This window comes from Bactrocera oleae, chromosome 4 (genome assembly GCF_042242935.1).
Source record: "Bactrocera oleae isolate idBacOlea1 chromosome 4, idBacOlea1, whole genome shotgun sequence".
Lineage (NCBI taxonomy): Eukaryota > Metazoa > Arthropoda > Insecta > Diptera > Tephritidae > Bactrocera > Bactrocera oleae.
In genome coordinates, this window is record NC_091538.1 from 56,121,637 (window position 1) to 56,139,804 (window position 18,168).

At 34.7% G+C, this 18,168-nt stretch overlaps 2 protein-coding genes across 2 annotated transcripts; both read left to right on the top strand.

Annotated features, from left to right (window-relative positions):
* The first annotated feature begins 8,583 nt into the window (after window positions 1–8,583).
* LOC106618800 (uncharacterized) lies at window positions 8,584–9,707 on the top strand. Its single transcript, XM_014236687.3, has 3 exons — window positions 8,584–8,786; window positions 8,841–9,003; window positions 9,070–9,707. The coding sequence occupies exons 1-3, from the start codon at window positions 8,671–8,673 to the stop codon at window positions 9,529–9,531; spliced, it is 741 nt and encodes a 246-aa protein (XP_014092162.2). The 5' UTR covers window positions 8,584–8,670; the 3' UTR covers window positions 9,532–9,707.
* A 1,453-nt stretch (window positions 9,708–11,160) lies between these two features.
* On the top strand, window positions 11,161–13,512 carry knon (knotted onions). The gene is made up of 3 exons (XM_014236683.3): window positions 11,161–11,364; window positions 11,429–11,627; window positions 11,687–13,512. The coding sequence occupies exons 1-3, from the start codon at window positions 11,252–11,254 to the stop codon at window positions 13,358–13,360; spliced, it is 1,986 nt and encodes a 661-aa protein (XP_014092158.2). The 5' UTR covers window positions 11,161–11,251; the 3' UTR covers window positions 13,361–13,512.
* The last annotated feature ends 4,656 nt before the right edge of the window (window positions 13,513–18,168 follow it).

An 18,168-nucleotide genomic window follows, 5' to 3' on the forward strand; every position in this document is an offset into this window, starting at 1 on the left:
CCTACTCATTCTAAGTCAAATGTTTTATGTCAAGTAAGTTTGTAATCTGAGTCGAAACGCAGCAGATATCTTTGCGCCTAATGACTTCGGCAACTGTGGTATTTTTAAATTTAATACTAGCTAATGTTCGGAAAGAACTGTAAAGGTTAGTTTAAGGGTTTCATGAAACAACTTATTATTGCTAATTAGAACCTTAGAATCATTGTTTCATTTTCAGCAATCTTACTACTGTATTTTAAAGTAGAAGTCTAGCAAAATATGTTTAGAAATAACAGCTTGAAACGTTCATATTTTCTATAATATGGAATGCATGGCTTTAGTTCTTTTATTTCTCGAGCATATACGTTCAAGCTATATGCAATAGATACCACAAGCGCATTACCATGGGGCGATGTATTACATAAGACAAAAATTTTCTCACATGGTCAGTTGTGTGGAAATTGTAGATGATGATGTTGTGTGAGCTACTCAGTGAAGGAAATAATGAAGAAGCAAATACTAAATAGCGAATTGAAGTGAGAGTGTGGCGCTAACAGAGTAGGGCTTCCATTTTACGTGAGAAATACAAATATTGTAAATAGTAATAAGTAGTTCGAATATTTATTCAAAGAAAATTTATTCTGTACATTTGAATATAGTATGTATAAATTCAGTTATAATGTGACAGCTGTTTAGTCTGGATAACTATTGTATCACGAAATAACAAAATAATACTGCCTTAGAGTTTAATCGGCTTTAACATGTTCATTTAGAAATTGGGTATTAACAAATATACTCTTTAAAGTATCAGTGACTGTTCTGTGCTTCAAAATTTAGAAGAATATTTATTTTTATCTACATATGTATGTATGTAGTTATATTTGAATTGGTGGCATTGCCAATATATTTATAATTTTAAATCTTAATATATTTAAATCGGCTTATATAAGTACTACGTAAATATAGCATAAAAAGTCATAGCAACAGATTAAACGCTACAAATTGTGTACAAGTTACGCACTAGGTAGAAGTTTAAAGAAGTTATTATATATTTAAATAATTTAAAATTTTTATCGGATTTAAAATTATTTACGTGTTTTTCTTTTTTCTTTGCTTTTTTGTTAAAAATTTTCACTTTGAAGCATAAAATGGAAAATCGTCAAAGCGCCTGAAGCTATACTTTACTGTTTATAAATACAGCTCTGCAGAATGTATTAAATTCGAAGCACATACACATAAAATTGTAGTGGAAGTCAAATTTACTCTAAAAGTAGATTTAAGCTTCAGCAACTTAAAAATTATTTGTATGATGATTGATTTGTATGAAACTCGAAATAAAGTAAAACAGATACTATTTATGTGTACAAGAGAAATAAATTAGATGTATATAGTTAAAAAGATATAATTTGAATTAAATTATTTCAAATAAAATAAAATTAATTCTTGTTTATTTCCATCCATCATCCACCCATATTGTAGGTAAATTTCAAACGAACTTTATTCAGTACAACGTCCGATGTGTTTTACGTGAGTACCTGCCGTCGACGGCGTTACCTCACGGTGCTCCAAAGCACAACTTATCAGAATAATGCGTTGATAAGCGCCCCAAATAATACGAGCTTTTTGCAAGTATTAATTTGGTTACCAGTGGCCAGTGTGTAGGGGCACACCGACTATCTTGGTAAGATTCGAGGCCGACCTAAAACCTATTCCGTTTTCGGGTACGGAACCCAGTTGCTTGTGCAACTTCTTTTTTCGAACTGAAATTCAGTGCTTCCAGCATTTAGGTTTAAACCACAGCCACCACGATACTCCCCAAAGGGCCGAACCCAATGAGCAGATTGAACCGAAGTCCAAGGGTATTGAGTCTCCGGTAAGACTGTGTAGCCGAAGCTACTGCCAGTTGGGCTACCCATTACTCAATGACTGGTGACATTTGTCGCTTGAACTTCAAATGTCTTTTTATTTGGAATCTCATTTAGAGTCTATAATTCTTTATTCAGTACAACTTTCGTTGTAGATTTACGTGAGTACCTGCCGGCGACGGCCTTACCTCACGGTGTTCAAAACACAACGGATCAATACAATGCGTTGATCAGCGCCCCAAACAAAACGAGCTTATCCAAGTATTTATTTGGATACCAGTGGCAGTGTGTCTGGGTCCACACTACCATCTTGGTATGATTCGAGGCCGACCTAAAACCTCTTCCGTTTTCGGGTACGGCACCCAGTTACTTGTGTAACTTCTTTTTTCGAACTGAAAATTCAGTTCTTCCAGCATTTAGGTTTAAACCACAGCCACCACGATACTCCCCAAAGGGCCGAACCCAATGAGCAGATTGAACAGAAGTCCAAGGGCTTTCTGCTCCCCGTGGTACCGGAAAGTCTCCGGTCAGACTGCGTAGCCTAAACTACTGCCAGTTGAGCTACCCATTACTCAAATGACTGGTGACATTTGTCGCTTGAACTTCAAATGTCTTTTTATTTGCTTTTTCATTTAAAGTGTTTCTAATATCAGTTCAAGCTGAGTATTATAGCACTATCACTCCACATACTATGCTGATATTACTGGGCAAAGAATATAATAACAGTCATAGTGCATATTGGCTTTTAGTCGCCTTTTACGACAGGCATGCCTTGCCGCGGGCATATTCTTTCCCCAAACCCGCAGGGGAATTTATTCAGTACAGTCGGCTTATCGCGATAATAACGGAAAATATCGGAATATAAAGAGAAATGCAAAAATACACAAATCCACGATGGACATAGATGGCGCTGGGTTCAAAATATTTCGATAAATCTTTATACCATTTGATTTAGTTTATAGTTTGACCTTATATGAATGAAATTAAATAAAATTCAAATCTTATTTGTCTTATGTTCCTTTGATAGGCATTGATGTTTGACGATGAATATCTGGTAAACGCTAAACTTAATCGAAAAATTATCCATACAATTTTTGTGGAGCAGAAAATTCCTACAAGAATATGAGCTTCGCATTTGATCGAAGTTTCGTTCGTGATTTTGTTTTCATTGAGTTATAAGATTCAAAAGAAAAAAAAACAAATTTGTCTAAAAATAGTAAAACTTAAACCGTTAATATCTTTTAAGCGCTTAGATTTACGAAAACATCGTAAGAGAACATTTAGTAGAACATTAAATTTTCTATAAATTTTACAACACGAAATATCTTTTCAAGTAGTTGGAAGCTAGATATGAATATTTCTATCTGATAATAAGAAAAAAATTTAAAACTGTAAGGCGGAAGACCGTCCTGTTACAATTAAGGATATATCATTACTTGCAGACATTTTTTTAGAGGTGTCTGTCAACCAATTCTTCAGAGTACGAAGAGAAAAAAAACAACATTCGTCTTTTTTGCCCCACTCTAATATACCATATATATAAAAAATCAGCGCGACCATCTAAATCGGTTTAGACATTTCTATCTATTTGACTGTTGGTATATACGCAAACTAATCCCACAGTTTTGGAGATATCGATCTGAAAATGTTCACACGTCCTTTTCTCGCAAAGAGAAATGACGATATTGAATCACAATAGCATACAGCTATTATACAATTTGATCAAATACATGTTGTTGTTTTAATAACTTTTCGTTTTGATAACATATCTTCACCTAATTTGGCATCGAATATTGCCTAAGGTAAAGATACAACATCCAAAAAATGGTTTTAGGTCGGACATATGTAGCTGGCGTTCAAATTGGTATATCGACCTCAAGATTAAGATCTTTTTATAGTATTTAAGATATGGACCTGTGAACGAAGTTAACGTTTTTGCTTGTTATTCTCTGAAGAGTGTATATTAAGTTTGCACTTAGAAGGTGCAGCATGAATATTTGTCTAAGCCAATGATGCAATATCCAATGAAATTTTTCAGATCGCATCACTAAAGCACATAGCTGGCATACAAATTGGACGCTCTGCATCAAGTGCTTGTATGGAAAGCATTTTGATTTGACAATATACATAGTTATCTTCAATAAATTTTCCAAATTTCGGGGTTTTCAAACTTTCTCACATCGAAACGCAAGAAGAGTATAGAACAATTTTAGGTTTTAAAATCACGTAATAATTAATATACTTATATTGATTTTTACGATTTTCTTCGCTGTTAATGCTTAATTGTGATAAATTTGATAATTATGATTATCATTATTTATAATTTTTTTATCGAAATTATTGATTATTTACGATTATAAAAATTCGACCATAAAAAATCACGATGAATATATAGTATATGTAAATATGTTATAAAGATCGTCGAAAAAGGTTTATTTACGGTCCCTGTTTTATATACCTAAGCATGTATGTGTGTGCATGTATTGACTTGTACATTCGAAAATGGAATTCGGTACTTGTATACAAATTTTGGCAACTTTGTCTGCTGGTGGATGTTTACATTTCCAACCGCACAAATACATAAACACTCAGAAGCCATAAGCGTATTAAGTTCTTCACATTCTCATGGGCAATGTCCTCCTGGCAATGCCGTTGGCGAACCAACAAGGTAAACACACCTTAAAAAATATTTCAAAACAGCAAAAGCGAAGCATTACATAAAAGGAAATTGACGCAGAAGCTCGCAAGATTACATAAATGGCACACTGCCTATAAATATATAAAAAAAGGTAATATTGCACACATACATACATGCATACATTTACAAGCATATATACATACATTCACATACAAATAAATACACAAGCATTTCTATGTGTTTATAAGCAAAAAAAAATGCTCAATAGCTGTAAAATACAAATTTTGATAACATACAGGCCGCTTTGAATTACTTTGTAATCACTAGGGTAATCGATTATTTTATTGCTGATTTAGCGCTGATTTTCTCTCCATTATTTAATCAAATGCAATTTAACTAAACACGCGAAAGTGTAAGTACACACACAATTGCTTTGGCAGGCTTTCGAGCGCTAGCGTTTTGTTTGCACCAAAAACCAACTGGGCACTGGACGCACACACACATGCACATGCGCTTAAGAAACTGGCACACGCACGACTTTTACACGAATACGCAGTGAAAATTCGCAATTTCAAAAAAAATTTTAACACCACAACATGCTAGCAGCACTTAACTGTAATTATCAACACTTTTCACGCGAAACCGCTTAAGTTTTCATAGAAAATTTTAAAGTTTTGCAAAAATATTTTGAAGAAATTTTTCACTGCCGCACAAATTTCAGCGCTGCACGATACGACATTTGTTTCGTTTCCATTTGGTGAGTGCTGAACGAGAGTGTGTGCGCTGTGCGAGAGCACGAGCTGTCAAAACGCTTGCAAAAGGTAGTTACTGTTATGCTGGGGGTTGTTGTAAGATGCGTTTGCTGGTAAAAGTGAAAACAAACAAAACTGCTGCCACAGCTGTTGCAATCGGGTAGCTAGCCCACTTCGGCATTTTATTGTGTTTCGCATATCTCGCAATGTCGCCCTGGTACTCCAACAGCTGTCATTTGACGTTGACAGTTGTGGCGCACGCGCATGGGTAGTTTAGTATTGTTTCGTTGTTACATTACCATTTCATACACTTAAAAATGTATGCACATATTTACAACTATCCTCAACTCCTCTACATACGCCATTCCACAAAGGGTGGCAGCACCAATCAAGCAATACTATTACCTGTGCGACTACCCAACTCAAACTCGTTATATTTGTAACAGTAACTTTGCTTCGCTACCCCTGACCCACACTTTTTATACCACTCTACTCGTTAACCTCCCCGCTGCCGCGTGCCTTGACTTTCTTGCTAGTGTTTTATGTTTATGTTTATTATCATTTGCTTGCGCTGAAACTCAATACAATGCTTTTAATTTTAATTACAAATCTTTGATTTGACTCTTTTTGCGCTTTTGTTTGCGACAATTTAGAGGTGTACAATTAAATGTATTCAATTGTTGATTTCTGGTGAATGCACTGGACGTTTGCATGGGAACACTTTACAATGAAGTTTTGCCGGTTACATTGTTGGTGTGTGTGTGAGCGCATGAATATTGATGTGTTAGCAATAAAGTATTTTTATTGCCCAACATTTTACAACAATTTCAGTAAGTGCTTTTTGCAATCAATGCAGCTAACCATGGGAATAACTAAAGCGTAGAGTTGGCTTAGTGCGTACATAGTCGTAATTAGAAAGTTAAATTGCTTAGCTGTTGTGGATAGTATCAATAAAAAATATAAAAAAAGAATAATTAGTTTCGATCAACTAAGGGAATTATCTATTAACGGTATCCAATGAGTGAAAATTGTTGAGTAGGCAATAAAAGTGGTGTCAGAAACGCTAAATTTATGGTATATACTAAGCAAATTATAAGAGCATAGCTAATTGTAAAATATATTAAACACCCTATATTGAAATGATTTTTCATTCTAAATAACAGCTAAATTATAAAAAACGTTATAATACCCTTTAAAAATAAAAAAGTTTTCCATACAAAATTTTGATATTGATCGTTCACTTTATATGGCAGCTGTATGCTGAAGTGATCCGGTCTGAAAAATTTAATGGGATATTTTACCGCTGATTTAGCGCATTAATCGATCTCGTGTTCGTGAATATATCTTGTCAAATTAAAAATATTTCATATATATGTAGTGGTCCATATAGCCATTTCTGACAAATGAGCAGCTCCTCAGGACGAAAACAACGTATGCAAAATTCCAGATCGATATCTTAAAAACTGAGTTTTAGTTTGCGTATATACGGATAGACAGTCACAGAGACATGGCTAAATCAACTCTGCTCGTCACGCTGATCATTTATATATGTATTGTATAAACATTTTATAGGGTCTATGACGTTTCCTTCTGGGTGTTACAAACTTCGTTATAAATTAAATATGCCCTGCTCTGGGTATAAAAAACTTATGTATAAATTGTTTTTGAAATTTACGCGTATATTTATAAACATTTTATTAATACAAAATAAAATTTTTGAAGTGCAAAACTGAAATATATTTCGAGTTCTCCGATGGCCCTAAAAACAGTTCCTTTACTACTGCAGTGATTCCGGCCTTCTCCGTGGGTGAAACCTTAATACAAAATTTCTAAAATTTCAACAATACGTAGGTTGCATTTTATATTTTGAAATTTGGGAACACTAGCGTTGCAATCTGGCACCTCACAACTTTATGATAAAGTTTGATATTTTTGATGTTATACATACTCAGAACATTTTGACATACGAACGCTGTTCGTATTGTTAACAGTAACTTAAAATATTCATATCGGCAAAAAAATGGAATGAAATCGCGCTATTATTTTTACCAACTTTCGAAGTGTATTATCTCAGCAACAGTGCACCGATTAACTTCATTCAATTTATGGAGATGAGACTTCAGTAAGAACTAGGATTTATCGATGATATGGTGAATTCAATCGAGGTCAAAGATCACTCCAAAACGACTGTAGAGAAAAATGTGTTCACAGCAGTCGCCTGTATGGGTGTTTCAAGATGAGCCGAATCCAACAAAAGTTGTTTGCGTACGAAGCACTTCTAAGCAAATGGTTGCTTGTTTTGGTTTTATGGAAAAACTGGAGACGTCGCAGGCAATTTCCTTAATTATTTCTACACCGAATTATGTTGTGCTTAAGAACACCCACTTCTTCTTTCATTAACAAACAAATGGCTCGAACTGAAAAAACCCAATCAGTATTTTTGAGCTAAAGAAAGAATAGGCCGATTAAGATAGCTAGTTGTATGACCAATGTAGCTATTTTTGACTCTGCTGATCTTCTTCGTCATACATTAATCTCACTTTTAGTAAGTTTTGAACATAACTCTTATATTGCAGGTGGTCGGGCTGATCTGTGTTCATGAAATTAAATATTTTTAACCAGTGTGATGAACATCTTCATTCTATATATTGTACAATGCTGAACCGAGAGTGTCAAGCAACATTTCTACCAAATTTTTTTAAGATATAAGAGTTTTTTTACCATATACGTATATATTTTAATATATATATAATATACATAAATATTAAAACAGCATATTCAGTTTGCCACCAAGTTTGTCAAACGCAAAAGGAAACGTCGGAGTACGTATAAAGTACAGCGTCTACCAATAGCGATGACATAATCTTGAGAGCTCATGGCGGCAATGTTTATTTACAGTGTGTTCAGAAAAGTATGCCATTTCCTCATGTAACCTTTCACTTTGGAAACAGAAATACATTTTTTTTTCCGACGATTCGCCAACGATGTATTTTATCGAAAAATCATCTTGATCCCATTTCTGGTTTATGGCTTTGTCAACAAACAAAATTGTCGCTACTGGGGTCAGTCAAAGCCTCGTGTGGTTCACGAAACGCATTTGCATTCCCAAAAAGATATGCAAACATGGTGGACATTTGGCCGATATTTAATTCAATTCATAAATACTCGTAAGAGTACTTAGTTGGGTCCTTTTAAGTACCCCACCCGCCACCTTAAACAACTGGGATTTTTGTAAGGCACTTAAGCGGGTTTTACTATTATCCACCACACAATAATACACAATTTCACCATGAAAACCTTGAAAAAAAATCTAAAAATATTTTTTATTATCACATTGTCAATCTTTATGATTTCTAAGTCAATTAAATAAAATTCATTCGGAAGACGAAATAATATTTCAAAAAAATATATTTTTCAAACATATTAACGAAATCCGATGGCTGGTAGATTTTTTAACAAAAACAATTTGTTGGAATTCTGTAAACGCCTTACAGCAAGCGAATTCCAGCAATATTTGAGTTTCAACAAGCAAAATGCACAAAATAATAAAAGGTAAGTTATTTGAAATTTTTTTTTTTTTTAATAATAATAATTTATCTGCAACAGCGTTCAGAAAGTGTCTGACTTTTGGCAACTAATCAGCTGGAATTACTATTATAAGCAACTACAAGCGAGAATGGAGCGGTTAGTTGATGACGTGGAACTTGGCTTTCAAGCGCTGGGGCGCAAAGTGCCAACGACGGGGAAGCAATCGCTGCGACAAGCAAAGGTTGTATGAATTCGAGAGACAATAAACTATAGATTTTAATAAATACTATATTTTCATAAATTGCAGCGAAATGTACAACAGCTGATGCTTCAGTCCAAGCAACGTATACGCCAACTGGAGAGGGATATTGTGCGCATACGCCATATGCTGCCCCACAGCGAAGCCAACAAACAAGAGATTCGTAAAGCTAAATATCAAAATATAGACTCCATATATATGATGGAGGAGGGTAAACTTGCCAAAGGTAGACCTCAAGTCATTTCTGATACGAAAGGTGGTATACAGGATTTTTCATTACAAAGTAGCGCAAAGACAACGCTAACGCATGAGTGCTACTCTACAGCAAAATCTATTGATCATTCGAAACCACCACAGGTGAAAGCAAATATACAAAAGTCCACATTGGAGAACTTGGATGAGAAAAAGTTACCAAATGACACCTCAATGACTGATTCTGCTGTATCCTTGCGTGTTCCTGATGCTGATATACCTAGATCTCTAATGCTAAGTGCCGAAAAAGGCAATTGAGCAAAGTTTGTGGCATTTGTCGGTCTGATTGTTCAAATAACTGTATATGATTTTGAAAATTTGCTTCTTGTTTTCAACATAAAAAATATGACTTATTTGAGATTATTTTACTTATATACATATAGTATTAACTATAATCTATATTTTTAATACAATTTTAATTTCTGTTAAAACAATTTTACTTACACAAATCTCAATAAAAAAATATTGGGAAAAAAACTATGTGTATGTAATGAATATATATGTACATATTCTGGAAAGACTTTCATATTTCTGAAATGTTTCAGACAGTGGTTGTTCAAAAAAATCTCAACCGATTCATTTGTAAAACTTTTCCATAGGAAATCCACGGACGTTTTGACTTCATAACAGATCCTTTGCGGATGGTTAGAAGCCGTTGGAGGGTAAGGGTAGTGAGATTCTTTACTGATGAGTAAAAGCTTGGGGAAATGTTTTTGAAGTGTGCGGAGTACAGCCTCCTTCCCAGAAGTGTCTATTCATTCTGATAGCAGGGCGGTGATACTAGCCTTAATCTCACAAACCGTGCGTTCAGGGCTGGTTAAATAATGCCTGACCTCGTTATCAATGGTATTGAACACTTTCTGCCAAGTCTATTATGAGTGCCAGGCCACAGCGGAATCGCAGGTAACTTTAAAACTGACGAGCTGCCAAGGAAAGGTACCCAAGCATCAATAGAATGGGGACGGGTCGGTTTTTTGCTCTCCTCGTGTGTTGTACTACTGACTAGCTGGGCTTCGCGAGAGCTTGCAAGATCCTTTTGTTCCAACATCGGCTGTAAACTGAGCTCTTTATCTTCAGTAAGGATAGCCCCTCGCTAGTTCTCAAGATTAAGGCCATTGGACGTACACGCTACAAGTTGAAGAATGTTATCGGAGGCTGTATGTAAGAAGACGAGGTGGAAACATATTCCCATCGAGTTGGTGTAAAAAAAAATTAAATGCCTAAGCAAATTTGTATTAACCACGAAGCGCCTGACCGACTTATAAGATCAGATACAGGAGTTCTATTTTTATGGATTCACAATTAGTCCAAGTGCGATCCCTGGATCAGACATTGAACCTAACCTAACCCATAGTTTTTAATCATGTACGGGTCATTTTACAATATAATTGAATCAAAAGGGCGTAAATTGTTCCCCTCGAGCTAGGAAAAATTTCTTTAGTAGTTTAAAAGATGTGTACAGTGAATCCAATAGAGAACGATGGACGCGTTTAGTTTACATAATTTTAAAGCCATTTTATATCGGTTTGTGGAAGTGACAGTTGTCTGAGTTTGACTAGAAGGATGAATACGCTTCACCCCAAATGGAAGATATGGTATATTTTTATCTTCGTCACACCTTCATAAAAGTTAATATTTTGGCCGTATACGATGGAACCATTCATAGGTATAGAAAAATATCATCAAAGCTAAATTCAATCAGTGGACGAAATTTTGGAGTGCTCTCATTGATCAAAACGGTAGATATTCTTCTTTTTACGGCTGCAATAATAAATAAATGTCTTGCCATAAATCACGCCATATACAAAACATAATTGTATTATTTATTTACAGCTATTGAAACCCTTACAAAATTTGTTAGTTAATGTGTCATTCGAAAATATTTTGAATAAAAATAAATTTTGGGAACTATCTACGAAAACATTGCTGAAATATTATTTTATAACTAAATATATTTTCTGAATTCGATTTTTTGCGAATGGCTGGCAGTAATGCCACCAAAAGTGTGTTAGGCGAATTGGCGAAACGTGTGCCAAATAATCAGAAGAAACAATTTCGTCATTTACTCGATCTCAATACTGAATACAAAAAGTAAGTTAAGCGCATGAAGGATTTAAATTCAAACCATTACGATCATAGACATTTTTACTGTTAGGCGCGTGAATAAGTATCCTGAAAAGTTGCCGCGAATCGATTGGGATTACTATCGCACGAACGTACGTATAGAAGCCATAAAAATGGTAGATGAATTCGAGAAAAAATACGAAGAGTTGAATAAGGTATTCGATGATCGCGTGAAATTAGACACGAAGAAATACTACGAGGAGCTGGAAAAGCAGAGAGCAGTAGTACAGGTGTGTTCCAATAATTATTTTTGTCTTATTTGTAATATGCTCCTAACACTACTTTTTAGGCACAAGTGAAGCAGTATATTTTAGAATCAAACAAACGCGTGAAAGCTTATGAAACTGAAATAGAACGGCTTTGTAATATGAAACCTTATTCGTCAATGACAATGGAAGAGTTTATTAACTTACGTCCTGAGTGCTCGAATTATATACCACATCAACGTAAGCCTCTTTTCTGGCCGCATGATCCAGACGAGCAGACACCTGGACCGGTAGGTTTGCCGAAAATAGACGGTGGTCGTGGGGGAGGTGATTCTGGTGGTAGTGGCGGTAAGCATCCTATTAAACCGCGTGACATTAAAAGTAGTACGCAAAGTTTCGAATTCAAAGAAGTGGAGGCAAGTTCTCCTAAAGATAAACAAGAGCCCGTGACACTCAAATCAGAAGCTGAGTCAGAAAAATGGCGGCAGGAAGAGCCTAACATAGAAATTAGTTCAAAAAGTGTAGAGAAACCAAAGCCAAATGTAGACAAACCCATTTCTAAAGAGGAAAGACGAAAATTAGATCCATGCGGACTAATAGAAAAACAAGCAAAGAAAGAGAAAGCTGAAGCCATAACGTTACCACAAGAACAGAAGCCACAAAAAATTGATATAGAAACTGAGGCAGAAAAGAAGCCGCACCCATGTGATTTGGCAAAAAGGAAGACAGAGCCTACTTCTAAAGCAGACGATACCTGCAAAACTGTACGCAAGGGGCCTTATAAAGATGAAGCAAAGCAAACCAGAATATTTGTGGATCCATGCGGTGTGGGATTTGGCGATAGGGTAAAAGCAGATGTTAAACCAGCAGTGGAAAAAGCTGCACAAAAGGCGGAATCTAAGCCACAATCAATGGAACCTAAAAAATCTCAGCCGTGTGAGATAGTTAAGAAGAAATCTGACGTCGCTAAAGATCCATGCAAAGCTGTGCCAAAAACAGAAGTACTGGTACCAAAAAAATCACAACCGTGTGAGATAGTCAAGAAAAAAGCTGATCCCGATAAAGATATTTGTAAGGGTGCCTCAACAAAGGATCAACCTAAAGACGGAAAGAGAACCTTTTTTGATCCATGCGCTGTTGGTTTTGGCACTGGAATAAAATCAGCGGAAAAACCCACAACAAAGACTGAACCAAAGCCAATGGATCTTAAAAAGTTACCACCGTGCGAGATAGTCAAGAAAAAAGCTGAAGCCGAAAAAGATCCAAAAAGTATGACAAAAAATTTGCACGTTAAAGATGGAAAAGATAATACCCGTGTATTTGTGGATCCTTGCAGTGTTGGCTTCGGTTCGAAAGCAGCTGATTCAAACGTGGAGAAGACTACATCTGACACTAAGCCATGTACTTTGGAAGTGATTAAACCAAAAGAAGTTCAAAAATCATCACCCTGTGATGAAACAAAAAAGCCAAAAGCTGGAACCGATATGTTAAAGGACAAAAATAATTTTACCATGGTGTTTGCTGATCCCAAATGTGCCAAAACAGCTAAAGATCGTTCTAAAGAAGATAAGGACAAACTTAGCAAGCCTTGTGGCGCTCTACCGTATTACAATCCATTCCGAAGTGAAGAAGAAAATCGAGAAAATGAAGAAAAGATGTGCGAAGATAGCGAACAGGATGATCCATGTGCAAACGATAATATCGAAGATGATTATTACGATCCATGCAAAGATGACAAATATGACGAAGATAAGTAGTGTCAAAGAGTTAATGACGCGACTTTAGGAAGATGCCTGTATATTTGGAGATTTCTTTTTTTTTAAATTTAACTTCGCGCAATTTGCGAAACTTTCTGTGCAAATGTATATTTTAATAAATTTTTTGAAAGTTTCATATTTTTAAAATTAAATTTTTATATTCTTATTTTTCGTATCAAATGCATAATATTTGAAAAAAAAAAGTTAAGGGTTTGTCAGACAAATGAGTTCTGCTAGGAATAAAATTTTATTCCATCTCCTCTAGCCTGCTTCTGAATACTACAAGTGAAACTAAGTCACGTAAATGATCGCTTAAGCATTAAAAAGAAATTATATTGAGGGCGAGACTGTCATGGTAGCCGGAAGACGTGGTTTTTAACCAAGGACATTCTTAGACATTTTTACACACGCTGAGCAAAATTATCTACAGTATATCGTTGCGAAATATTGTATAGTGCATTATTTTAACATGTGTGGTCTGTAAAAAGCTGTGATAGCAGTTTAGTAATATGCAAAAACATCTCGGATCGCATACTTTTAAAGAACCACGTGAAATAGCGGAAATAGAAATAAAACACACCAGCAGATTTGTGATAGGTTCAGGCCGCTTTTGCCGATAGCTGATATCCAATTAAAGGAGTTTTTCATCTGGCTTAACAAAGTACTTACAGAACAACCTGAATGTGATCCCACACCATGTTGAGGGATCAGTCATGTAACCTAACCTAGCCTCCCTTCGATACTAAAGAGTTCATATATGATTTTGAAAACAAAAAAAATTACCATCAGCTCAGAGTCAGCATAAGCCTTTAGTATCTTAGTTTGTTTATTCCTGCACTGACTTCATTTCCAACCCATTCCAAATTCATAACTGTTATTATAGCTTAGACCCTAACTTTATAGAGTACAAGATTCTGCGTAAGATTTATGGACCTGAAGGATGTAACTTCCTATAAAAAAATTTTTTATCGAAAAAAAACACATGACTGCAGCCTTTACCATTTCTAAAACTTGTGATTAGTTTTACAGCTGGTTGGATAAACTCTAGGATATTTTGTAACTCTAAAAAGACATCACAGACAGACATCTTACGGAGAACTTTAATCAGCTTTTAAGAACTCCGTACAACAGTATTAGGCTCTCAAGTAGGTTTTCAGCTTACCCACGTTTTTATAATGCTTAGCTCTTTAAAAGTATACCTTTGCTTTCACCAATGCTTTGTTTTTTAGTGTCATGTGTCGGCTTTGCTAATCTGTAAATATCAATTCCACTTTGGCTCCTCATACCTTTTTACTAGCCAAGCTTGTTAACTAAAAACTAAAGGTTTTTTGAAATAGGTTAATGGCGAAAATGTGATCTTTATTCAAAGCATAAATAAGTTAAAAATTGCAATAGTAGTCGGAATTGTTTACTTTAATCCCTTAAACAAATGTGTAGTAGAGTCCTCCTATGATAGCCACTACCGTACCCTGTAGGAACACTTAAATTCACGTTCACACAAAATTGTGATGTAGTGAAAGTAATTAATTATTAATTAATATTTTATGAATTTTGAAAAACAACAGCAACAAATAGTTGTTTTGGAAATAAGTAGACGCCACAAAAATGCATGCCTGAAAACATACAGTACACGAATATACTCTCATAGATCTTCCAACTTATGTATTTAATTATGCAAAATATATTTAGAAAGCATTCCACTTGCCATACATTCTACTTATTGTGTAACAGTTTTTAGTTCGCAACTTTAATCTACAAAAAAAAATTAATTTATATCCCGTTTTCGCTTTCTATAGAAATTATTTACCAGCAGAATTCCACTGAAATAGCGAAAACCGTTTGCACGCACGCAATGCCCAACTTTGTTTATGCAAATCTATGTGGAAAGTATGTAGATTAACAGCCTAAAAGCTTAAGTATTTAGCGCGCTATAAATTTTCAATAACAATAACAACACATAGCTATGAAAATAACGGTTCGAATGTGCCGTGAAGGCAGCAGCGGCAGTCATGCGACAATGAATTACAATAAATACACTCACGTGAATAGAAATATTTGAATGTGAAATACCTGAAATACAAAAGTTAGGCTCATTTACATGAAGCGGTATTGTTTTTTTTTTGTTTGCTGGAGCTAGGGTCGAGTATTAAGCGCACTGGCAGGCGAAGTAAAAACAAGTGAAAGCAAAAGCTGTTTTATGACAATAAAAAATTCAGGGTTATGTTTTTTTTTGCTGCTAGGAAGTTTTTGGATACAAGTTTCAACTAAATTTATGATGAAATTAAACTTTGAAGAAGGCTTATTGACCACATATCCACTTGGTCAATGTGGGTCATAATATCAAAATTATCAGAAAGATCTACAAATTATCTCCGCACATCTGTGCAAGCAAGAAAAACGTTAACTTTGGCTGAAGTGAAGCTATATTATCCTTCGAAGGTACACTTCTGTTAGCAAACTACTCGTATGTGCCATGTGCTATAGTGATCCGATATAGATTATCTTATAAACTAGTCCATGCTAAATTTTGTGAAGATATCTTGTCGAATAGAAAATAGAATCAGTTTGTATGGCAGCTAAATACTATAGTGCTCCGATCTCGGCGAAATGAGTATCTTCTTGTAAATAAAAGGACGTGTGCTGAAGGCTGATAGGCTCTCTGTAAATTTTTTCAATAACTTAAACCAAAATTTAGTTCATAACATATCTATTACTCCCTAATCGATATCTGATGAAATCAAACATTCAACACGCCCACTATCCAAATAACGTCATACATATGTAATCCCGTCAGCTAATTTACCTTGGAAAAGACATCTCAATCACCTACAAATTGTACTCCTAATATGCTATAACTGCTATTAAAAATTTTTTTTTTTTTTTTAGTTTTGCTTATTTGATTAAAATTAATATAAGCTTAATTACTATAATAAACAATAGTACACCGATAACATATAATACGTACAGTGTCTCTAGACGAGCTCTCGAGTACTCCGCTATCAATAATTAGTAACATTTTATTAACTAATGATATTATTTATATCTTAACTTAGTAGATATATAGTATATACTTGTACATGTATTTCTTGCAAGGAAAAAGTGAAAAAAACGATGCATAGATGATTTTATAATATAAAATGGTTAAAAGAAGAACAAGAAATCAGACCTTAATAGCCACCAGCAGTTCTGTTTCGTCAAAGCGGTTTCAGTTTTGTCTCTAAACGGGATGTATGTGTCGAATCGTTTGTTTTCAGCAGTGAGTATTTTCGAAGTGACTACTTTGTTGTTAGCTCTTCTAAATATGTGATAGATTATTGGGATGTTGTCTACGTTTTGGATGAAGCCATTTTTGTCCAAGTAGAGAAAAGATTCTGGTGGTGCAAATCCATTTGTAATAGCTAATGCAAAGTAGTCATCACTTTCGTAAAAATGAGCTCTTATTAAGGTGTTATTGTCATCATATAGGCAGCGACTTATATGCTTTCTAATTAGATTTATGATATGACAATCAATTCTATGACCTATGCAGCGATGTGCATGATCGTAGTATTCTTCTCTCTATATTCTATTTTTATTGCTATTCAAAAATAATATCAATCGGTATCCTAGTATCCAAAAACCGAATCGTAGAATCTCCGCCCATCCGAATTTTATAATTTTTATAAAGTGGAGATATATACATAGTATATAATATCAATACAATGATTTCGGAGCCAACTTAGGTGATTGGACAGCATACCAGAAATATGTTCGAGATCATAAAAACTCTTCACAAAATTTAGACTACTTAATATTCATCTTCAAGGGGAGCTAAGTTCTGTCATGATTTGGTCTAATACCTTCGAAAGCTGATCATCAGAAATTGCGGGCTTCGAAAATCTAGAGTCTCTATAATATCTGTGAACCCTAACAATTTAAAACTAAACAAATGACGAGAGTTAGTTTTGGCGTGAATCTGAAAAAGCTCCTACAATTGAATATCTACTATTGAATAGAATTATTTCGAAACAAAAAAAATTTTGCAGCCGCTATCACGCTATCGCTGAACCAATTAGCTCTATTTGTCCACATTCAGTTGGCAGAACGTATATGTTAGTTAATAGTTATCTCTAGACATACTTCGGCAGTTTCTTAGTAATGCAGAATGATGGTATAGAAAACTAACTCAGGAAATACTAAGAACTCAGTAATTTAAAAATTTCCGTAATATGGTGGGGTCGCTTCTTAGTATCGCCTTCCGCTTAACAATCTAACTATCTTGATCTTGAGTCCATATTGTACCTAGAAAGTACTCCTCTCTCAAGCTTGATATATTTCAAATTAGAATGTTGTTTTGGCTTTTACAAAATAAGGTCAAAGTAATCCGATCGCGATAGATTACAATCTATCTATATATGACAGAAATTCTGGGATTAATAAAAAATGCAAATAGTTATATTATTTTCAGCAAATCCTCATGCAAGTATTTTCAGCTTCAAGTTTTCGCAATGAGGCTATTTTATGAAAGATTTGTACCGAAAAAATCTGTTTTAAAGAGGTTTTTATCTGAAAAATCAGATACATATATTTGTATATACGATTATTCTAGAATATATCAAACACCTATAAATAGACCTTACACAATGAAATCCCTAATGCTGCCTGTATAAACCATATACCCCTTTCTCACTACCGCCTGAGACCCATCTAACCAATAGAGCCAATTCTAAGTATAAACTAATGCGTTTCTGAATAGTAAAGGGCAAATACGACCTGCAGTGTAATTGAACTTAAATCCATTAGTAACCGAAATTACACACATATATATA